This window comes from Pezoporus wallicus, unplaced genomic scaffold (genome assembly GCF_028554395.1).
Source record: "Pezoporus wallicus isolate ANWC-B61680 ecotype Strahan unplaced genomic scaffold, APGP_CSIRO_Pwel_v1 contig_11646, whole genome shotgun sequence".
NCBI lineage: Eukaryota > Metazoa > Chordata > Aves > Psittaciformes > Psittacidae > Pezoporus > Pezoporus wallicus.
In genome coordinates, this window is record NW_026642060.1 from 60,885 (window position 1) to 84,086 (window position 23,202).

General features: G+C 43.2%; 2 protein-coding genes across 6 annotated transcripts in view; one reads left to right on the forward strand and one right to left on the reverse strand.

Annotated features, from left to right (window-relative positions):
- Positions 1-1,395: 1,395 nt before the first annotated feature.
- DDX20 (DEAD-box helicase 20) lies at positions 1,396-7,055 on the forward strand. Its single transcript, XM_057426896.1, has 11 exons — positions 1,396-1,613; positions 1,688-1,782; positions 1,941-2,109; positions 2,442-2,556; positions 2,639-2,781; positions 3,169-3,307; positions 3,720-3,778; positions 4,466-4,548; positions 4,830-4,935; positions 5,018-5,119; positions 5,753-7,055. The coding sequence occupies exons 1-11, from the start codon at positions 1,418-1,420 to the stop codon at positions 6,856-6,858; spliced, it is 2,313 nt and encodes a 770-aa protein (XP_057282879.1). The 5' UTR covers positions 1,396-1,417; the 3' UTR covers positions 6,859-7,055.
- Positions 7,056-14,453: 7,398 nt separating this feature from the next.
- Positions 14,454-23,202, reverse strand: part of KCND3 (potassium voltage-gated channel subfamily D member 3) — a 121,404-nt gene continuing 112,655 nt past the window's right edge. For 4 of the 5 annotated variants that reach the window (XM_057426861.1, XM_057426862.1, XM_057426860.1 and 1 more), the window contains 4 exons: positions 21,522-21,614; positions 18,688-18,744; positions 17,513-17,760; positions 14,454-15,486 (listed from right to left, as the gene is read on the reverse strand). In XM_057426861.1, the coding sequence (XP_057282844.1) occupies positions 15,285-15,486; positions 17,513-17,760; positions 18,688-18,744; positions 21,522-21,614 (600 nt within the window). In that variant the 3' untranslated portion in view covers positions 14,454-15,284. The remainder of the gene's footprint in view (positions 15,487-17,512; positions 17,761-18,687; positions 18,745-21,521; positions 21,615-23,202) is intronic. The other variant, XM_057426863.1, reaches the window with a different exon arrangement.

A 23,202-nucleotide genomic window follows, 5' to 3' on the forward strand; every position in this document is an offset into this window, starting at 1 on the left:
TTAGATCAACTGATACAGCTGCAGGAGCCTGCCCTAAATCCAACACAGCCCCATGAGTCAGAGCCAAAAAGCAAAGGGAGATGGACAATAAATCTGCCAGTCGTGGTGTAGAAGGGTTTCTCTGCATACAGACATTGAGGTGGTTTGGAATCCACTCCTCCAGCATCCAATGGAAAATCAAACAAACCCCTAGACACATCAGCATCTTTCTGAATTAGGGAGATGGGTGTGAACGTCTCATTACCAACACATCACAGGCAATAATGCCTGTCTCCAAATCACCTCGGCTGCCCTGCACCATGTGTGCAGTGTCCTTTCCTCAGGGGAGAAAAGGAATAGGTGGGGAAAATAAGAGAGGGGAAGCAGTTGATTGCAATGGCTGTTTTGGGCTGTTTCATCACCTCTTCCCTGCCCTTTCCCCATGGGAACAGCCACTCCTGGCTGCTCTTTGTTGTCTGTTTAAATCACATCAATTTAAAAGGGTTACGAGAGGCTGTATGTAATCAAACATTTGTTATGTCCAGGTGTCTGCGCCTGTCTCCTTTCCCAGATGTATCCAGAGATCATTACCTCATGTTGGAGATTCGCTTCCCCTTGAGGATCAATGATAATATCCACTTAAAAATTAAACAAGAATTGGAATGAACAGAAGGCTTGCAGACTGCTAGTCTGTTACCTCTGCTCTGAGGCATAGCTCTTGTCCCTGCCTCGCAGAGGTAATCTCTCCAAGCTGAAACTGTTCTTCGTCCTGCAGGCCCCACTCTTGCTTGGTACCAACTTGGTACCTTTTGCTGACTCAGCTTTTGATGTTCTTTTCCCCTTTGCCTGTTCTTCTCCCCTGACCATCCCTTCCTCTCCTCCAGGCTGCCATTCCCCTGCCTGGGACTCATCCACCCCCTGCCATGCCCCGAGCTCTGCTTCAGTGCACGTTTGTGCTCCAGTTACAGCTCCTGCTCATGGAGCCTATGGCAAGGTTTCTATCTCCCATCATTTCCACTCAAGAGGTTTTGTCCTACGCTGTTCATAACACAAACAAACATCTCAATGTTGTGCTGTCCGTAACAGAAGTGGCCTAGTGGCGTTAACGAAGACTGGAGAGGTTTACCCACCCAAAGGACAGCTTCATAAACACCATTATTAATCCCTTCTATGTAGGTAAGCGCTATTGAGGCTCAAAGCCTCATTTATAAGAAATAATCAGAGAATAACTGTTAATATTGATGGAAATAACACAGAAAACAAGGCCCTGCTCCCCCCTCCCGCCATTCTCCCCTCACGGAGCCCACGCGCTCCCAGCAGCCAATCAGCGGCCGCGGCGGTACGGGCCCGGGCTGTGGGGAGTTGGCCCAGTGCGCCTGCGCGGCGCGGGAAGAGGGTGTCTTGTCTGAGGCGCCGCTCGCTGCTTACCACCGCCAAGATGGCGGCGCCCGCTGAGGCGCCGGTGGAGGTTGAGGGCCGGTTCCGAACGCGCGATGTCCTGGTGCCCGGCGGCCCCTCCGACTTCGGGTCGCTGCTGCTGTCGGAGCCGGTGCTGGCGGGGTTGGAGGCGGCTGGGTTCCACAGGCCGTCACCGGTCCAGCTGAAGGCCATCCCGCTGGGGCGCTGCGGCTTGGGTGAGCGGGAGGGCCGGGTGAGGGGCCGGGGGTACCCTGAGGCTTGCGGTGACCTCTGTGGTGGTTCTTTCCAGATCTCATCGTGCAGGCCAAGTCTGGCACGGGTAAAACTTGCGTGTTCTCCACCGTCGCCTTGGATGCAGTGCTGCTGGAGAGCAGCGCTACGCAGGTGAGCCATGGTGCCGGTGAGGGAGCGGGCTTTGCTTTGTGCAGGGGAATCGCTGTTTCTCTTGGGACAGCAGTGTTTGAAATCATCACAGCTCGACGCAGAGCTTTAGGCTGTGGAGCCATTCTGAAGCTTTCAGATGTACTCTTTGTCCCTTACAGATTCTCATTTTGGCTCCTACACGAGAGATTGCTGTGCAGATTCATGCTGTAATCACAACCATAGGAATAAAAATGGAAGGCTTGGAATGCCATGTCTTCATTGGAGGGACTCCCTTGAACCAGGACAAAGTCAGGCTAAAGAAGTGCCACATAGCAGTTGGCTCCCCAGGTATGGCTGAGCTTCAGTGTACTTCAGATGCCGTCTGAGAGTTCGCTGTACAGTAATTGGTGCTTTTCAGATTTGGGTTGAGGTTATTTTAGTAATAGGGGATAGTCTCAAAGGTTTAAGTACCAGAGGCATTTAGTCCAGCTTATTTTAGGGAGACATTATTCCATATATATATATATTTTTAGGCTTATTTAAAATTAATTGAAAAATATTGCAAAGATCAGAATTAGAACCTTTCAGCTAATATTTGTGAAGTTCCCTTATTTTTTACTTATTTCTTATTTTTTTATTTTACTTATTACTTCTTTTTTTACTTGTTTTTTCACATGGAGGTCGAATAAAACAGCTCATAGAATTGGACTACTTGAACACAGCCAGTATCCGGCTTTTCATTCTCGATGAAGCAGACAAGCTGCTAGAAGAAGGCAGCTTTCAGGAACAAATCAAGTAAGAAAAAAGATTTCTCTCATGCATTTATCAGTAGATTAGATCCGTATCTGATAGTCATTCCTGTTTCTTTGTCTTCCAGTTGGATTTACTCTTCACTACCGGCCAATAAACAGGTGCTTGCTGTTTCAGCTACTTACCCTGAATCGTTAGCTAATGCTTTGACCAGGTACATGAGAGAGCCAACATTTGTGAGGTTGAACCCTGCTGATCCAAGTCTCATTGGTAAGTACAAGTTCATTTATAGTGATATTGTTATCAATAGGTTAAGAAGAATATACTAAAACCAAAATAGTTTCCTTTTACTGTTGTGATTCTTCACAGTTTCCTTCCACAATTGAGTTGATAAGCTTATAAAGTATTTATTTCTAGTATTGATGTATTTAAAGCATCAAGGGTGGGTGTTATTTTCTATTTTTTATTTTCAGTTCAAAAAATCTCATTCTGTTAAGAAAAGCCTGTCCTGTAGTTTCTTATTTGGCACATGTGTATCCTTGTTTAAATTTCAAGTCTTTGTTTTAGCTGTGGTTATGCGCGTTGGCAGTAGAGTAGCACTGCACATATTCTTTGAGAAAACCCTGAACCTGATAGGTTATTTTGCTTTATGCTCAGGGCTGAAGCAGTATTACAAAATTGTGAATTCCCATCCACTTCCACATAAAACATTTGAGGAAAAAACCCAGCACCTACAGGAGTTGTTCAGCAAGATTCCATTTAATCAAGCCTTGGTCTTCTCAAATTTGCACAGCAGGTAATCAATTTAATATAAGATCTTTAAAAAGGCATGTTTGAAAGCAGTAGTTGTCCAGTCATAAGTAAACTTACATAGACCTTCTGTATGGTCTCAAAGCAGAATACAAACTTCAGATCTGAAATTTCAATATGAAATACTGAAAATAAAGGAATGCTTTAGCATGGAAACACCTCATGTATATATTGTGATGTCCTTTTGTCCCTTTTCATCTGTAGGGTGACTATTGTAGACATAAAGATGAAACTGTCAGTTTTGGGCTGTTGCCCTTGGCTGTAAAGAGTAGCCTGTTGTTAAGACATAACCACAGAGGTGGTTAGCTTTGCAGTTTTATTTACAATTAAGGTCCCTTCCAACCCAAACCATTCTATGATTTTTGTGGTTTTGATTTTCATTGTGTATATTCTGCCAGGGCTCAACATTTAGCTGAAATACTGACATCCAGAGGCTTTCCTGCTGAGTGCATTTCAGGTAAGTCCATTCAAAACTTTCAGATTCTATTGAAGTTGTGCATAAATGTGACCTAAAATAGGAAAATCGGGCTTAAATCTTGGTTTACATGGCCTCTGGTTAAATAACTAAGAATAGCATTTGAGTCTTTGTAGTTCTTTAGGACTTAATCAGTGTAAAAATTGATCTAATATTAAACTTTCTTGTTTTCAAGTTGAGTCATTTTTATGGATATCCAGGTGAGTGCGTTGACTTACTTGGAAAGAGAAAATTAACTTACATCTGCAGGTTGAAGAGTGTTTCCTTAAGGTGCAGATGTTGAATATAAATACGTTCCATTACTAACTTCTCTGTGAAAAGCTAATAGTTGCCATCTAATGACTGTTAGACACCTTGAATTTTTACTTCAACAGTGTTTTCCTTCCATGGCTTATGTTTTTAAGCAAAAAGACACGTAAAGTCAGTGTTTTTCAAGTGGGTTGAATATCTACATAATTGGTTTCTCTTTAAAAGCAATTAAAAGCATTTCTGTTATGGACTTACTTTCAAGTTTTTGTTCCTTATTTACTCATTTGGGACTGGTGTTTGAGGAAGTTTCTCTCAACCTTATTTCTTACCTCATTTACAGTTGTACAAAGCAATGTTTTCCAGAATTTGAGGGGTGTGAAACTGAAGAACGTAATCTGCTTCTCATTTTTGTCTTTCTAGGCAATATGAATCAAAATCAACGACTTGATGCTATGGCTAAATTAAAGCAGTTCCACTGTAGAGTTCTCATTTCCACAGACTTGGTGAGTTGGTGCTTTATAGCATACATGAGTATTGCAGATAAAGTTATTTCAGAGAATTAGATTTGAAGACATAAGAAAAAATGATCCCTAGTTTTCATGGTCCAATGAAATATGCTTATTTTATGTGTAGTACTGTAAACTGTCTGGAAAATTGTAGGTGCTTTATTAACAACTGAAACTTACTACATGAGCAGTTACTCCTGGATGCATTGTACTTAAATAAAGGTCATTATGTTCAGCATATTCAATTATCCATTCCCTTCTTTCCTCATTTTCTCAAGACATCTCGTGGGATTGATGCTGAGAAGGTGAATTTGGTTGTCAACCTGGATGTGCCTCTGGACTGGGAAACGTACATGCATCGTATTGGCAGAGCTGGGCGTTTTGGTAAGAACACTCACGGGTTTCTTGAGCTTGCACTACAGCTTCATAGGCTCTGGATAGGTAACTACACTCTCTTGTATCACAGGAACTTTAGGTTTATCTGTAACATACTGCTGCCGTGGAGAGGAAGAGAACATGATGATGAAAATTGCTCAAAAGTGTAATCTTCAGCTTCTTCCTCTACCGGGTATGTTCTGTCCTATGAATGCAGCTTTCTGTTGGTTGTTTTCTGCTTCTCAGCTTCAGGCAAGTCCACATTAGTTTTAGCAGAGGTTTTTCATCCTGTGTGCTCGACTCCTTGTCTAACTGCCGCAGTTGGGTGAAGGATTAGGAAATGAACTTGGTGCATGTCTGTGGATAGGGAGAGGAGCTCTCATCCAGCTGCTGCTTAAGCAGCTACCTAACTACTTGGATTTCCAGAAATCTAGTATTAAGCCTTTCTCAGGCTGTAGGAGACCATAGGAGAAGGAAGGAATGATTGAAACAGCAGCAGATTTGCTACCCTTGCTTTGCCAGAAGCTGTTCAGCTGGAAATGAAGCGTTTGCTGCCTTGCCTTCTAATTTTTTATCTGCTTAAGTAGGATATGAAAAGCGGGTGACAAGTAATGCAGTGCTGTTTGTCTTGATCAACTTCTTGATGCCTTCAGTGAAGAAAAGTTCTGGCTATTTGAGCTTTTTCAGGGATGGAAGGGGTCAGTTTCTAGCTCTAACTTAATGTGTCTTAACATCTGCTGTTTTGTGTTGCTTTACTGTGATGCGCATCTGAGTTCTGGAGGGAAGGATGCCTTAACTGAGTGCCTGCTTGCTCTCTTTTGAGCAGAGCCCATACCTCCTGGGATGATGGATCAGTTTGAAGATGGGGAGGTAGAAGTCAAACCTGTTATACATACAGATGCTTCAGTGAATTCTGACACTGTGTGTCTTAAACCAGAGAAGCCAGCACGGCAGCCTGTCCAAAATAGCTTTTCAGAGGTGCGCCAGCCTTTCTCTAACCTTCCAGGTGATAATTCTTCTGTAGAAAGGCCAAAAAAGGCTCCAAAGCAAAAGCAGGTAAAGTGCACAAATTCTGCAAATACAGATAAAGGTGGCAGGAGAAAACCCCAAACTTCGAGTCGTGGCACAGAACAGAGGAATCAAGTCAAAACCGTCTCCAGAACGGATGGACAATATAATGCTCAGGCTGCAGATGAGGAGGCCTTAAAAAAAAATCTTCCCAGAATTCCATGCTTGTCTTCTTTCAAAAACACACCCAACCATCCCTGGAGCTTCTCAGAGTTTGTTGAAGACTATGAATATTTCATCAAAGAAGGGTTGGATAGAGAGGTAGAAATTTTAAGGAGCTACTCGGGCCCAGGAGAACAATGTGAGCTCCCCAAAAATGGTGATGTAGAATGGAAAGAGGTGGGACCTTATCCAGAGATAGTAGCAAATGGTAGTGTGTCTGGTGACAGTGATGATTCTTGCAGTTCCACAGCTTCTTCCAGTAGTAGGGAAGACAACTCTGGCTTTGAAGATTTTTCAGATACACGGGAGAAAGGTGTGAATGCTGTTCCCCCAGTGCATCGGGGTCGTGCAGGTTTCTGCCCTACACCAGAGAGGCCTCGGAAGCTGTCGCAAGTCCCGAAGCAAAATCAAGTGAAAAAGAAAGTTCTGAAACAAAATGTTAAACAAAAGCAAAGCCGTGATCATCACTTCCCTAGTCCTGGCATGAGAACAACTGAAGATGACTTTTCCTGCAGCTCTTGGGATGATGGTGTTCCTGTTGAGGATTGGGATTACAAAAGGTACTGGAAATCTTATTACCAGGCATGGCAAAACTACTATGCTGCAGTGTCTCAGTACACAGAAAGTTACAGACAGTTCAGGTGGATGAGTGCCTATCATGCCAACGCAGTCTATTTTCAGGAGCTGCTGAAAAGCGATTGATGTGTTCACGCTGCCATTGGGGTGGCTGGTTGGTACAATGAGGGGACGCTATCTGTGGAAACAACTGCTGGTCTAAGAGTACATTGACAAATGGATGTGGTTTAAACTTGAAGAAACCTTGTCTTTTGTCTGGGTAAATGTCTTACATGCATTCCAGTGCTGGTGTTACGAGGTTTTTAATAAAAGGAAATGAAAGAGCTGGATGTTCAGTTGCAATCTTAACAATGCAAAGTAAACCAAGGAAGAGAAAACGCCGCCACTTACACCTAAGAAACTTCAGTAAGGAGAAAATACAAACCAGCGCCAGTTTTATTTGCTTGACTTGTTTTCCATGTGACTTTAAGGTGAAGATGAATTCATGGTAAAGGCTACATGGTGTGTTTATAGCTGGAGATAAATTCAGTTTCCATAGTTCTCGTATTAAACACCAGGGACTGATCCTGTAGCACTTAGGAGGCAGAGTGAAACCTTCATGTGAATGTCTGTATTGCTAATTTCAGTCTGGTTAATTAACACTGTGTAAATAACATTTGTGTAGGTGGCTGTATGGTACACAGTGCAGTAGAGGATGGTTTAATTACGTAGAAAACGTGCAGCAGTCATAATTGGTCTGTCCCTGTGGGTGCAGCAGTATCAGACTTGCCACACTTACAGGAAAAGCTTTAATTAGAAATGAAATTACCTGTCAGGACTAAAAGTAATGGGCATTTTCTGTGGCTTGCACTGCTCTGTATGTAGGTGTCCCGAAGCAGGATGAGGAGAGTGCTGCTTGCTTCTGGGTATTGAGCCTCAGTTAACTCTATGCTAATTTTGAAACTTCATCTTCTGGCTTTAGTATGTTTGGGATCAGAGAGGTGGATTTCTTCTAGTTTCTTTGATTTCTCAAAGTTTAGCAAAGCAGATACAGTTTGTGGGTTTTTTTTTTTTTGGTGGAAGGCTGGAATTTTCTTAGTAAAAGCTTCCTACCTACCATGAACTGTACTTCCACTGAGACTTGATGCTTTAATTTGGTGAAATGGGTGTCTTCAGGAATGCTTGGTTGCTCACCTTCAACAACTTGAAATTCATTTTGAGGAACAGAGTATGTTTTCACTCAGCTTGCATAAATCACTCACTGCCTGAGATTCCGTAATGTGCCTGCATAATTCCCTCTGCAAATCCCGTGGTGTCCCTGGCAGCACTTCCACCCTTCTTGTGGAGTGGTGGGTCTAAGCTTTATACCACGCAATTCAGGCTCCCTTCACTGCACAGGAGAACTGTAAGATTGATCTAGCTCAGGAGTGGCACAGAAATGCAGCCCAAGCCTGGCGAGCAGGGGGCTGCGGGTGCTGTGTTGTGTTCTGCAGCGGGGTGATGCTGGCCCCTCGTGGGTGTCAGCCTTTACTGCAAGAGAGGAAAGTGTCCTATCACCTCATCTGTTCAGCTCTAATTCTGTGGGTGTTAGAGGCCACCTGGTAGGAAATGTGAATTTCATCTTAATGAATTTTGAAAATTTGAATTATTACCTCCTAAGGGGCAGTTTCTGTTTTGTGGTTGGAACAAGCTGGCCCTGTCTGCAGCACAGGGTGCAAGACTTTGGCCTAAACTGAATTGCCAAGATGAGATTGCCCCTTTAAAAGAAAGGCATAAGATGTGCTTTTTGAACATAATATCTTGTTAGAAATAGGGTTCCTTCTGCAGTGTTTTCTCCTGCCTTCCTCCTGCGTCACAAACCGCCCCGGGGAGGGTGCTCCCCTAGGTTTTGCCTGCACAGTTTGAGAAGGCCATGAGGTAGGATTTTGCTTCCAAGATGAATTTTGCTGTAGCTCTTGATATTCAGAAGGAGGACACTAGGAGGTGCGCTTAGGTATCTGCATTATTGCTCTCCTGTAACATCTCTGACATCCTGCTGGTTTTATTCATGGTTGCTTAAGTAGGAGTTATTACTGTTTAAATGCAACTTGAGTGGCTTTGGCCAAAACCCAGAGTTCTCCAAAAGAACCTCCCAGAATTTTTTTTTGATAAGAAATCTACAGCAGCATCTTGGTATTTGTGGCACATACTCTGTTTAATCCAGATCGGATACATCAGGTACAGCAGTGGCACAAGACTCAATACTGTAAATGATATACAAGTTTCAACATATGCACTACAATTCCAAAAGAAGACAACAGGAAACTTGGTTCTTCTAGAAAGTTGTTCTCAAATGAAGCTACCTGCAGTTGTATACAGTACATTTTGTATCTGTCCTCTGATGTTTGTAAGCAAAGCCCATTTATAGTACGAAAATAGAAAATAATACGGTTGAGAGCTTCTCCTAACATAAAACTTCTAAAGAAAACACCATTGCATTGGAATGCCTCACTGATTTATCAAAAATAGACCATCACACATGTTTTGTAAGATACTTCATTGGTCCGAGGAGCCAGAGGGAGCTCCCACTCATAGTTGCAACAGAACAGAGAAGAGCATTTGGTGTGGTTGGTAACTTCTCACCCAGACAGCTGTGTGACTTCTGTGACTAGCACTAGTTTAAATCGGAATGAAAAGAAACACATGCACACGTATACGCACAAAGTAACAGACTACTGACTGAGAGGGAAACTCGAGAAGGAATTTTCACAAGCTCTTTGTCACCTGGTCTTTCGACTGTTCCACCTGAAGTTTTTCTGGCACAGTTTTGCATTCTGAACATGAGTAGCAGTACTTTTCTGGTGTGCTTTCCCCAGTATTCTCTGGTGTTTTGTAGGTGTTCATGAATTGAGCTTCACTTACTGAAGGAGGAGGTATTAAATTCTCTACAGCTTGGGTAATTGGCAGAGAGGTGAAATGACTTCTTCCAGGTCACTTAGTGATTCATCAAGACAGGAGTAGAACACAGGTTGCTAGAACACAGATGCTGACTCCTAGCTCTAATCAGCATGCACACTGCCTTCTGTTGGCTTTTAAAGTTTTAGAAAGACTAAACCTTTATGAAGATTGTTTCTGGCATCATTAAATGTGAAGCCTAAAAACTCGAGCTCTGAAATCATGTATCTAGTGCAGTTGCTCAAAGTGTTGGAGAAAAATAAGTGTTCTCTTTTTTTACTCAACTAAGATACATTTGGTAAATTATATGGAAAAGGTATATTAATCATCTATACCATTTACTTTAGAAGCAAAATAAAATCTTCAGTTCAAAGCTGCTGGTATTCACAAGCCATCCATGAATGCTGACTTTGTAACTCTGCCATAGACAAAATATTACAGGATCCAAGGGATGGTGCAACCCATAAATGAAAGGTGATTTTTAATTCACTGAATTTGCTGTATAATACATGTAAGGTACGACATATTTACAACCTCTTTACTTAAAAAAGCAAACTATTTGAAGAAACATTGCTTGCTTTAGCTGGGATTAATCTGATTTTCATGCACACACCCGAAGCTGTCTAAACTAGAATGAGAAATGCTGGTTTGCAGTTTGTATTTTTGACTATTTCAGGTTAAACAAGCAGCATAGATTCAAATTTGGTATTTCTGGCCAGCTGTAAAGAAAGATGTATTTTGAATTCCCTGTTAGCTTTATTCCATGCTAAAGCTGTGTTTGTTACTTGGTTCACCTTTCCCCAGTTCACTTCTAACAATGATAATTATTTGACAGACAAAAGTAGTTCCCAGGATAAGAATTCTTCTGTTGGTAGGCAGCTAATTTACAATGTGCTGAGGATGTGCAATGGGAGCAAGAGAGGAAAAATAAGGAAGGAATTATGACTGAACAGCAGGGGAAAAATCCTTGGCATTAAGATCTATCAGCCTGGAATAAGTTCTCCAGGGAAGCAGTCAGAGTCCTTTCCTTGGAGAGTTTTAAATCTAATCTAGAGAAAGTAACACAATCCATTGCAGTGAAGGATCTTGTGCAGGCAGAGGAGGGATTGCTTTTCTTAATTCTTTTTGTGGCCTCATCTTTGTGGGTGTCCTTAAGATCTTTTAAGGAAAATGATAATAAAAGGTGGGTTTCAGAAGGACTAGGTTGAAGTCAAAGCCTGGATGTAGAAGCTATTTCTCATCATTCTTTGCCAATTGGGTGCGATTCCTTCTATTAGCAGCCTAATGCCAGGTGTAGAGAGAGTAAATCTACTACTAGAATATGCTGAAGATCTGTGAAAATAGGTTTGCTTCAGAAAACGTTCTGGAAAGGGAACAAAATGTCTTGCTCCTGTGATATTTTTAATACTGCTTTATGAAAGACTGAAAAAATAATCCCCTTCCGCTTGCTTTTTGTACAAACAATCTGGTTTTATTTATTCTTGATGAACTTCTCTAAAACTATAAAAAGTGGTAAGGAATTAGAGGGAGGGGGAAGGCTTTTGAAAGGAACTGCCAATGTACTAGAGACACTCTGTTGAGCAGTCTTGCTGATCAGGCTGTTTTATACCACCTGCCTTTCAGAAAGGTGTCAGGATTAGAATCTACCTAAGTTGCTGGATGCTTTTCCACCAGTTGGAGAAGCCCCCTTCCTTCCATGTGCATCAGGACTGAGCAGGATTGCAGGGATATGTGCTGGTTTGTATATAGTGTCATTGCGTGCGTGTGGCCCTGGGGAAGGGCAAAGGGGTGCTGGTCAGGTAGGGCAGCACTTGGCAGTCCTGGAGAGAACAGCCCGAATCCTTCAGTTAAAGTTTTGGCCAAGGAATTTTCAGGAGTGACTTATTTCAGGAATCATAGAATCAATTAGGTTGGAAAAGACCTTTAAGATCATTAAGTCCAACTGTTCCCCAGCATTGCCAAGGCCACTGCTAACCCGTGCCACTGCTAACCCGTGTCACTATGGGGCTTGTCTACATGGTTTGGGAACACTTCCAGGGATGCTGACTCCACCACTGCCCTGGGCAGCCTGTTCCAGTGCCTGAGCACCTTTTGGGGAAGGAATTGTTCCTAATATCGAATCTAAACCTCCCCTGGTGCAGCTTGAGGCCATTTCCTCTTGTCCTCTTGCTTGTTATTTAGGAGAAGAGACCGATTACCTCACTACAACATCCTTTGGGGTGGTTGCTAAATTAGTTTTTAAGTTGCAAAGATGGTTTATAAGTTGCTGTTTCACTATTATAAAGTGCACTTCAGTAAAGCTAATTGCCTCCTGTCATTGTGGGAATAAGAGGCTGTAGTGCAGCTCCCATGCTCTTCCATTCTTCCCTGCATTGTTTGAAGGATGCTGTGTTATGCCCTATCAACCACTGATCCAGTGGCGAGAGATTCTTGTCTTTGCTGTTTCCATGAATGCACAGTGCTCTCATAATGAGGATGTAGCTGTGTTGGGCAATGCAGGGAGGTTTTGTACTAGCATATTTTCAAGAGCTTTCAGAAGCATTACTCAGTCTACTTCAAATCAGTGTATAAAGGGAGCTAATGCCTTCATTAAAAATATTTTTAGCCCTGTTCCTCTAAGCTCAGACTGCCTTAATTTTGTCTGTCTTTATCTTCTGAAGGTCTGTGCTGAGGTACTGACGGCATGGGGCAGCACCTGCTAAGTTAATGGTAGAAGAGGCAAGCCATATATTTTTGAGCAAGGATAACAATGATTCCTCTTCTGTGGAAGAGAACAAAGGCCATGGCTGCCTTGACAACCTGAGCCCAAGCAGCCAGGGACTCTTTCCTCCTTATTTATTTATTTTTTTATCTTCCTCTTAAAAATGTTTTTTTTTTCTCTTCTTTCCAAAAAGCATCTGGATTGATGGCAATTAAACAGACCAATAGTGCTCCAGGCAAGGGCTGCTGTGATTGCTATTTACAGACAAATGGGTGCAGGGAGATGAAGTGGTTTGTTTACCACTCCACAGTAAATCAGGAATAAGAAAGGCAGCACTGAGAGTCCATGGTGAGTCCCTGGCTCTTTGTAATCATGTACTCCTGCACACTGGAAGGAGCACTGCGCCTAGTCAGCATGGTCACGTTTAACCCTCATTCTGTGCCAGTGTTGATGAGGGGTTGCAAGGTGGTGAGTGGTGGAGAGCAAGGGCTCTGAGCTACAAGAATGAGGGTGTTCAGATAGGGAGGAGGTGATGACAAATAATGAAATTAAAACAAAGAATAAATTAAAACATCAAGAAAAACTCAATCGTGGTAAGATTAACTGCAGTATAACCTCCTACAGGAAGCAGCAAAGGCCGAGCGTTTTAATCATTTAAAACAGGACTAAACGTAGTTTTGGATAACATATTACAGCACTGGAATAAATGACTATAAGCTGGTGCAGCTACTGAAGGCTTAGCCGTAGCCCTAATATTCCTAGGATGTGGTAGGTTTCCAAGGAGGCTATTGAGTTAATGCATCAGCCATCCGAGTCTGTTCTCTAGACTAGGTTAGGAGTGCTAATAAAGCACATTGCTAGCTTGCATGTTTAAGTCAGCATGTAGGTCTATTTATCTATCTATACATGTATGTTCCTATTTATTTATATGTGTATGCATGTATATGTGTATATAAATATTACATCAGGATAGATTATGACAGATGTTAAAAAAAAGCCATCCCTTTGCTGAATCAGCCTAAAACATGCTTCATGTAGTTCTTTTAACTCCAGTGTTGGTAAAATCACTGTTCAGAAACAGGACACTTAAAATATTCAGTTATTATCTACAAGCTGTTGGGTGCATCACTATTCCTGGGTGGGTGTAGGGCCTTGAAGAGGCGTTTGTGCATGACCACAGTAATTAGCCAAAGTGTATGGGAGATGGAAAGCTGGGTGATGGTGTTCCTCACTCTGCCCTTCGTGGGTCCTACCTGGTATGAAAAGGGGACTTGAGAAAGGCAGAATGGAAGTAAATGTTACTCAATGGGGGGGAAAACCAGTTGTGTTTCAGAACTGTTTCCTTACAATATATCATTCCTAGAAAGATCTCAGAAAGAGGTGCGGGGACTGACCACAGCTTAGTGAGAAGTGTCAGCTCCTTGGCAGTACCACACGGTGTTGCTGCAGGTTTTGGTTCACTGGAAGTGTGTGACTTTTCCCAAACTAAGTGTAGAACTGCAAAAAGAAATTGCTGTCTGTACCACACTCGATCAAGTGTTTTCCAAACTCCAGTAATGCTCCCCCTTCTCAAGTGGATGCATGCTATAGATCTTATGCTGGGACTGGAGAAATAAAACCGCAAACCTAGTCTACCCCCAAAATCAATGCAACCCAGAAAGCCATTGGAGACAGCTGGAGTCCTAAGACTGTGAAAAAGCCAAATACCTCTCTGTCCATGCAAGATATTTGGCCCTGGGGTTAATTATTATCAAGTATAGATCCAGAAATTATTTGGCTACTATTTACAATAGGTTGTATATCCAGTGCTAGCAAAGAAATTGATCTAGAGAAACCAAAAATGAAACCCCATGGGCATATATTACAAGAAACCTCTGTCAGCCTGATGGAGGCGTGATGCAGTTGAGCTCGGTGCTTTCTCATTCTTTGCCATTTGTGTGTCCAGGATTAAAAAAGAATCCTACCTTGGATTTTATTGTTTTCCTGTTTAAAAATACAGATCTGGTAATCTAGTCACACTCTTACAAGTAAGTGATAACAAAATCAGAAAGCAGATCCCCCTGTGGGACTAAAACTCTACTAAAGCTTGTCTTTTTTTGTTTTCTTGTTGTTTTTTTTCTTTTTGTTGCACAAATATGTTTTCACAGACAATAATTAGCAGACAAACACACTGTTTGCAATTGCACTGTATTGACTTAAAAGGCGGATACAAAATTGGCTAAATAAAGAATGCCATCCAGGGTGGAGTAGGTGTGTGTGTGTGTGTGCCCGTGGGTGTGCTGACACGTGCTTGGGTTTTCCTACTGTGCAGCCAATCATGGGCACATGCTCTGCTCTGGGTAACTCAGGGGTTGTGCTGCACACTCGCACGCACACACACACGGGAATGGAATAGGTTTCTGTGCCAGGTGGCTTCTTTGTCTATAGCTTTTCCTATAAAAGAAAAAAAAACCAAAATGTGAAATTTTGGTTGGTTTAAAGGTTCTGCTCCATGAAGAAAAAAAAAAAATTCACAAAATCCATTGTTTTTCACCTTTTCAGTCATTTCCTCATGAATAAATATTATCCATTAAAAACCTTTAAAAAGGTGCTGCGATACACAGTGTTATATTCCCATTCTCTTTATTGACTCTCTTGTTGCCATGATGATTTTTTTCCCTCCAGTCTCTGCAGGTGATTTTTGCCCTGTACCATGGCACAACCCGCTCTCAGTGCAGGTTTTTCCTTTAACCAGCCTCTTCCTCCCTTTCCTAATCCTTCCTCAGTCCACAGCATGACACGAGTCTGGAGAAAGCTGCCTCGTTAGGTCTCCATTGCTAATTCGATGACAAAATGTCAGGTTGGTCCATCCAGGCACAATTTGCAGCAAGAAAGGAACATGGAGGTGTGGAGGGAGAGGGGCACTGGTCTTCCAGCCTCCTTCTGTGCATGAGACGTCTTACAAGGCAGAGACCTTGACTATGTTGCTTGTGGTGGTGGGAATGTTCGTGGCGTGGCCAGGACTGCTGGGTGGAGGTCTGCTCTCACCTTCTGGCGTGAGTGCCGGCGGCGTGGGGATGCTGATGATGGCTGTTGTTATCTGGGCAGTTTTGCAGTTCGGTCTCAGCCCATCATCTGATTTCATGTTGAGACTGGAACGACTAGAAAACAAATTTAGTGTTTGGCTTTTGTACTTTCTGGAACCAGACAGCAGAGAGGATGCGAATGGGACTTGTTCTTAATGAGCATCTTATTCCTCTGAACTAAGGGTACTGAAATATTCAGGAGGCTCTACTTAAATGTTCCCCCCAGTCCCTTCAAGGCATCATTTATTTCTACCCAGATTACACTAAGCTGCTTTAGTATTCCCCAAAGTTAGGATACAGCTTTTCACAGGGTGTAAATCGTTCTATGTTTCTGTTTCATTCTTGCATAATTCTAGTTTACTTAAGAGGGCATCTAAATGTACTGTCCTGTGCACTGCATCTTGTCAGAGCACAGGTAGCTCTTTCTGAGAAAGAGGTGTTGTCTTTCTTGCATTTCAAATGCCTCTTTCAAATTCACTCTCCCTTGATCTTCTCTATTTTTTTCCATCTCTCTGCAGTAGTTTCAGTGATTTGGCAGCTGGGAGCATTCTTATTAGATCTCCATCAATTGCATCCTATAATTAATTACAGAGGGGAAAATGATAGGTTGGTTTCTGTGCATCTGCACAGCTACAGGAGTCTGCTATTACCAGCCCAACATGTTCATTTTAAACACAAGGCCTGTCCTTTTAAAATGTAAAGCTCCCAGTTAGGAAGCTGTTGCTGTTGTTATCTCAGAGTGACTCACCGAGAGGATGTTTCTGGATCGCCCAAGCATCCCAAGAGCACTGCAGAACCCATTCTGCTCCCCGGTTGCCTCAGTCACAAGCTGAGAGTGGGGCAGTCTTAGGGACTGGGTGGTTCTGCCAGTGGTAACCAGTACACCCAGTAAGTTGCATTCCACATGAAAAACAGTTCAAAAGCTTTTCTTCCTCTTGCCATTCTTACAGTTTGGTAAGCAAGTGAAATAATGATCAGCATTGACATGTAAAATATCACTGACATCTGACCCACTGAAATCACAGAATCCCAAACTGGTCTGTGGTAGACGGGACCTTAAAGCTCATCCAGTTCCAACCCCCTGCTGTGGGCAGGGACACCTTCCACTAGAGCAGGTTGCTCAAAGGCAGAATAGTTGACATTCCCCCGAATCACAAGTGCTGGTTTAAGCCATTGTCTTCTTGAAACTGCAGTAGCTAGAGACTTGTTTTGTGTGTATTCATTCATAGTTCTTTCTCTGAAACTCCATTCTGACTTCAGCCTGGCACAAAGTAATCGCTTGCTGCCCTAAAGGCAGCTTCATTTCAGTTTCTAGAGCCCTTTGATAGGACTGGGGAGGAGAAGAATGGGAAGCTCAAAGCCAGTCTGCTGTACAAGAAGCTTAATGGGCTGAGGGGGATTTAGAAAGTAATTTAATATGTACAAGGAAGGTATGGTGAAGAAATGATATATATATTTTTTTTCATCAAGCTATGTATAAAATGAAAATTTCAGGCTTTTCTATTAAGAGCTACTTCACCTGTGTTGCTAATGGCTTTTTAGGTGAGAGCTACTAAGACACCATTGTGAAATTCCTCCTTATTTGTTTCCCAGTGATGCTTGATGCTTACAGTTGTGACTCAGACTTTAGGGCAGTGAAAGTCAGTGGTGTGACCCTGGTGTGGACCATGTCCGTGTGTACAGCTCTCTAGCAGCCTTTGCTGACACGCACTCATTAGCCAGTTGTCTCTGCTCCAGTAAAGGTTTGGGCTATTTGGGAGGTGGGCTGGTCCTGCACCAGCTTTGGTGGGTGGCTCACAGCTGGGAGCTGCTGGCTCCTGCATGCGTGATTAGCCCTTCCAAGGCAGGGTCAGCTGGAATTCACTTTTCTGTGTCCAGTCTGGCCAGAGAAGAGCTGCACTAGAGTCTAGCTTTGACCTGGCTCTTTCCAGGAAGTTAGGAGCCACTTTCTTTGGGTTGTCATGAGAGAGAGAAGCAAAGATGCTCCCAGCACTGGCCCCTTCTCCCTGGCTGGAGAAGAGGCCTGCAAGAACGTCCAGTTGGATAATGTGTTTCAGAGGTTTGCATGCAGTAGTTAGCAGCAAGAGCCTACTTACTGTACCTTGTTGTAAGGGAGGGCTGCTCGCTGCACTGGATGTGGATGGTGCTGAGCTCCTGCATGCTCCGCAGGCGGGTGGCCGGCACACTGGAGTTGGGAAGGTGAGTGGTCTTCTTGTTACGGCGAGAGCAGCAGGAGGTGGTCAGGCCGTGGTGACTTGACAAGGAGGGGCTCCGAGAGGAAGGATAGTTCTGCATTGAGCTCTCCATGCAGTTCTGCTCGAACAGCTGCTCGTCTATGAACTCGTGGTTCTGGCGGGGGAAGAAACAGTGCCATTAATCTCTGTGACACAGCAGCTTGTTTTCAACAGCACCTTTCGCTATGCGTCAGCCCCTTGGCTGTGGGAGATGTTCTCTGCCTCTCTGCCTGAAAATATTTGCACTAGGCAGATCTTAAAAGAGAAATGGCTCTGCTCTTTCACTCAGTGAAGCAAGAGAAGAGTTTGCTCTCCTGCATCTGTAGGGGAATAAAAGAAGCTGTGGCTACGACAGAGGCATGATAGTCTTGTCAGTGCTGCCTTGCTTATGTAGTCTGAGATAGCTAATACATTGTGTTCAAATTTCATTTCTGTGTCTGGATTCCAGAAGTGGCTTCAGAGTCTGCAATGGTTATAACCACATGGTTATGAAACCCAAGAGGAGATTCATGCTCCTTTTTCTTTGTGCCTGGGTCCAGAATTGGGTTTTGTTTTGATGACCATCTTGGCACATTACTTTAACTGCAGGATGTTGCTTGTATTGGCTGTTGGGTTCAAAGCATACCTGCATTTTGTTGGGTGCTATTACGTGAGTGGAAATAAACATGGCAGGTGAGAGTGGGAAGTGTGGAGGGGAAGGAAATTCAGAAAGCTGAATCTGTCAAGAGCTTTTGTGCTAACAAATCCTGACAGAAAGAACTCGTATGTGTGTGTATGAACACCCAAGTAATTCTAGTGAACATACTTTATCCAGTCCCTCTCAGCATCGGAAAGGATGGGAAACAAAAGCAACCATGGTGAAGGCAGGCATCAGTGTTCACTGGAACAATAACAACTCACAGGAAACAAGAGCACTGGATAGCCAAAAAAGAGCCACGTGCACAAACTCCCAAAGACAAGACCAGGACCGAGAAAGGAAGCAAACACTCTCCAGACACGTCACAGAGACCATAGAGAAAACATTGAATTAAAAAGGAAGTACCTTGATGGTGGAAGTTCGTACAGATAACAGGGGATCATCCACAAGATAGGACAATCCCTATGGGACAACATGCCAACAAAAGATAAAAACACCATTGATTGTCCATACCAGCATTCAGAAGTTTAGTCCCAGCACTGCATCTATTGCCTCAGCATTCCAGCTGGCTTGCTCAAGTTTGAATGGGCAACAGCACCTTCTCTTTACCAAACCTTGCCTCAATCAGACCCCTTTGTTCCTTCCTTCTCACACGTATGCTTTTTAATGTCATATTTTTGGAAATAGAACAAAACTGGTAACAGCTTTATTGCTTTGATCTTTTGGGAGCCGAAGGCAAAAGAGAACAAAGTTTCAGCTGCTGATTCACAAACAGTGAATTGGAATTGTATTGCCATTGGGTCACCAATGGATATGGGTTGTGATCATACTCTGTGAAAACAGAGAGGAAAGGTTTGGGCTGAAGGACTGGATCCAATGCACTTGGCATTCGGAGAAAACATGGCATGTAAATGTCCATACTCAGTCTGAGAGTTGGAACGAGTGGAAAACAATTCCTTTTGTTGAGCAAACTCCATCTGTTATGTTAATGGGACAAAGTAGTCTCAGTTATGGCAACTAGAAGTACTTTAGGGTCACTTTATCATCTGACACACCAGACCTGGGAGCTGTTCACAGGCACTGGGTTGTAAGGCTGTATGCTAGTGATGACCACAGATACCATGACAATAAACGTACTTTTAGAATCCTTCTGCCTAGTTTAAGGAAAGGTGAATTGCCCATTGAAACAGGTTTGCAGCCGTGGTACATTCCTCATTCCATTCCTGCAACTTGGTCACAAAATGACTCTTCAGAGTTGAAAAATTCTTTTGCTATGATTTGAATTTTGGGAGGAGAACTGTTCAATATATTTTAATCGATTATGTGAACTACAGAATTTCCACACAAGCTGATTGAAACTATTTGGATTGGTAATTCCAGACCAGAATCTAAACTTGTTGTGTGAATTGATGCAACATCATGGTAAGAACTGCCTGAAAAACATGGGGGAAAGCACATTAAATACAGTGCAGATTCTCCCTCTAGGTTTTAATTAAAAATTCAAAGTATCACTGTTATTGCCATTCTTTGCTGAAAAGAGCAACATCTGGGACATCTTCAACCATGATACTCACTGAGTAGGTTTTTGTGCTGGACTCAATCCAGCCTCGTTAGTGTGGTGGGCTAATGCATCCACAAATGAGGATGTGTTTTGGCTGTGTTACTCCCAGCACATAATGGGCTCATTAGAAATGGAGCAACTCATGCAGCTCCCAGAGATGTCCACCTGCCTGCGCAGAGCTCAGAGCTTGTACAGAGTGGGGGCCTTACAAGGGCAGACCCGGAGGCAGCATTGGCAGCTTCTGCTTCAGCCAATTTGTTACAGTTTGCAAACGAACTTACGCTTGTAAAATATGGGTCACGGTAGGAATGGTTTTAAGCATAAAGTTCTAAACTGAAGAGTCAGATTGTGAAATATCTGCTTGTTATGTGACATCCAAAACTGGTAGAAATCAAGGCAAGACGAGGCTTATAAAATGAATTCGGTAGTCATTGATACAGGAAGAACCAGTTCACGGTCTGTGGAATCGTGACCTTTCGAGCTCATTGTGACAAACCAGCTGCACTCAGCAGGTCACTGTAATTAACCAGTCGTCTTCCAGTGTATCGCTGAAGCCTAAGTGGTGTTATTCCAGCACAAGCCAAACTATGGAAGTGAAGGCGATTTATCTAAAAGAAAGCTCTTGCAAGTCAGAAATCAAAAGTACATTTGATGATGGATGCAGATAGAAAAAGGCATGAATATTTGAAGTGTTAACTTCCCTCCATTCTTTCTATAATGAATCATGGTATAGATAGTCATAAAATCATAGAATAGTTAGGGTTGGAAAGGACCTTAACATCATCTTGTTCCAACCCTCCTGCCGTGGGCAGGGACACCTCATAATGTATTCCTTTACTGCAGAACCTTTTATATAAACCTGGAAGTAAAATATAAGTCTCACATAAAGATGTAAAATGTTCTAGAGACTTGCAAACAACATCACTTAATAATGAAAAATCACAATTCTCACTCCCAGCACCTTGTATGATACAGAGTAGTCCTTTTACAGAAACTGCTTGACTGGCTTTGAGATAAATTACCTGCTCTTGTAACCAGAACTGTACTGAGAAAAGATATGTGCAGCCTTTAGGCCCATTAGGAGAGTTCATCTGCCATATAAAGGGCTAAAGGTAATTTTTTTCGAGCCTGTTGGCACTGGTGACCAGGTTGTAGTTTGGAGTCACTGACAGCATCTTCCTCCTTTCAAAGCAGCAGAACTGTCCTTTATCGCTACTTAGCACAAGTGACAAGTATATGATGTGTGACTGACAGCACAAGACAAATACAGCTCAGTTCTATTTTAGAAACACTGAAGAACTTAAGGTACACGGTGTTTATAGGATCTCCCATACCCCACGCTGAAGAGTTATTTGCGTTCAAGTGAACTTGACTGAGCAGCTTGCTATCGACTTGGTGCTGGTGCAGGTGACGGTGGAGTAGCAGATAATCCCATTGTGACATTGTGACCCCTTTGCACAGGGATTGTTATCACTTTTGAAGAGGACAATGAAATAGAAGTGCATTTAACCCACTGCATCAGGAGCTTGAGTGCCAGCCCCTTCTGGTGTAGTTTTAAGGTCTACTGGGTATGTCTGAGGGCCACTCCAGACCATACTGTGGGTACACCTTGCCCATAGGAAGCCTGGGCCAGGCACAAGGAGTTAGTAAGATGCAACAGGATTGTGTTGGTACTTACGGTTGTTTTTTCCAGGCAGTGCAGCAGGTGGTGATGTTGGCTTTCAATTAAGGAGGTGCCTTTAGTCATGTGCTGCTCATCTTCAGTGGATCCCTGAAGAGCCAGAGAAAGGGAGGGGAAAACAAAACCCAAAGCAGGTGTAAAACCAAGCAAGCAAACAGCACTTCCAGCGTTAGCTTTCATAGGGGTTGTGTCAGTGGTGCAGCTCTCAGGTTTTGCTCATAACTCTCAGGAGGTTGCCTTTCCTTCCTTAATGATCTGGCTTGTAAACTCAGGTGGGAAACACAGCTTTGATTCAAACCCAGGGTGTTTCTAGCCATTTTATAGCTGAGGAGGAAAGCCAGGAAGTGCTGTTGATACACGACATAAATGCTCAGGAAGCAGAAGGTAAAAAAGCAAAACCAAAAAGAACCTGTGCTGTTTGATTTTTATCCAAAAACCAGTAAGGCTTTTACGCTTGACATGGCCTTTGAATGCCAACAGATGTACCCTGATCTTTTGTCTCTGTTAGGAGGCAAAACACAAGCTGTCTTGCTTCCCCTTAGCTGAAAGCTTGGCTCTGACCTTCAGGGCTGCGCAGCACTGTGCCTGTTGGAACTTGTATGTGTTATCTCCAAAGCCTGCTGTGTCACAGCTGCAGGCCAGATCCAAAATGTGGACCTGAGCTTCATGTTTTAGACTTTGCAATGGTGTTTCTAGAGACAGGACCCCCGGCTCGCTGCCTCCTCTTCATGGATATCACCAGTTGTTTCCCATGCTTTGTACCTGCAGTGTGTTAAAAGGAGGCTGCGCTTTGCCTGCCTCAGTGTGTATGGTTGTTGATGGGGAGTTGTAGCAGGTCCTGAGGACTGGGCTTGGTGCAGACTGAAGGTGTGTAACCCATCCTGTGGCCAAGCCCTCAGAAAAGGCAGGGAGAAGGGAGGAACAGGCAGATGCTATGTAAGTTAGAGTTATATATATAGATATATAAAATTATCCTCTTCAAGCATACTTCAAGTGAAGAAGCGTTGTGCAGCCATGTCAAAGGGTTTATGTTCACATGAAATGTGGCAGTAGTACCCTGGAGAAAGAAGGTCCCATCTTCCTTAGTTTCTTATGGATTGAGGCTTTTGCTCAGGAGGGTGGCTTACTGTGATTTGTGTTTTAGGAACACAGTACCCAAGAGTCCTACAAACCGTACAGGAATCCTTTGTGCATCACGTAGCACAAAGGCAGAACAAGACAAATTGTACAAAGACCTCACAATCCCGGTACTTGGCTTGTTGTACAGCAACGTGTGTACAAGTGGGGGACCAGCTTTCCCCTATTTCCCTTGTGTCCTCAGATGGCTGAAATGTGGCTAACAAATTCAGAAGCTAATTGAGAGAGCAGGGTGTGATTAGAGTCAAGCAGCCAGCTTGGGCCGCCTGGGAAAGGACTGGCTACAGCTGAGAGTATTTGAGTTGAAAAACTATTAAAAGGAGGGGTCTTGCTTAGGGCATTTCTGTTTAGAGGCTCTGGCTCAGAAAGACTTACTGGGATGCTTTTGCTTGTCTGTCCTTGGCTTCAACATCAGGTATGTGTCTATATGGTGATTTGGGGAAGAGACTGCTCAGACTGTGGTGTTATTTAGGATAAGCTACAGATCTTAAACCCATCTCTGGGCTTTTGTTAAACTGAGGGACTCGATCTGCTTCTGATC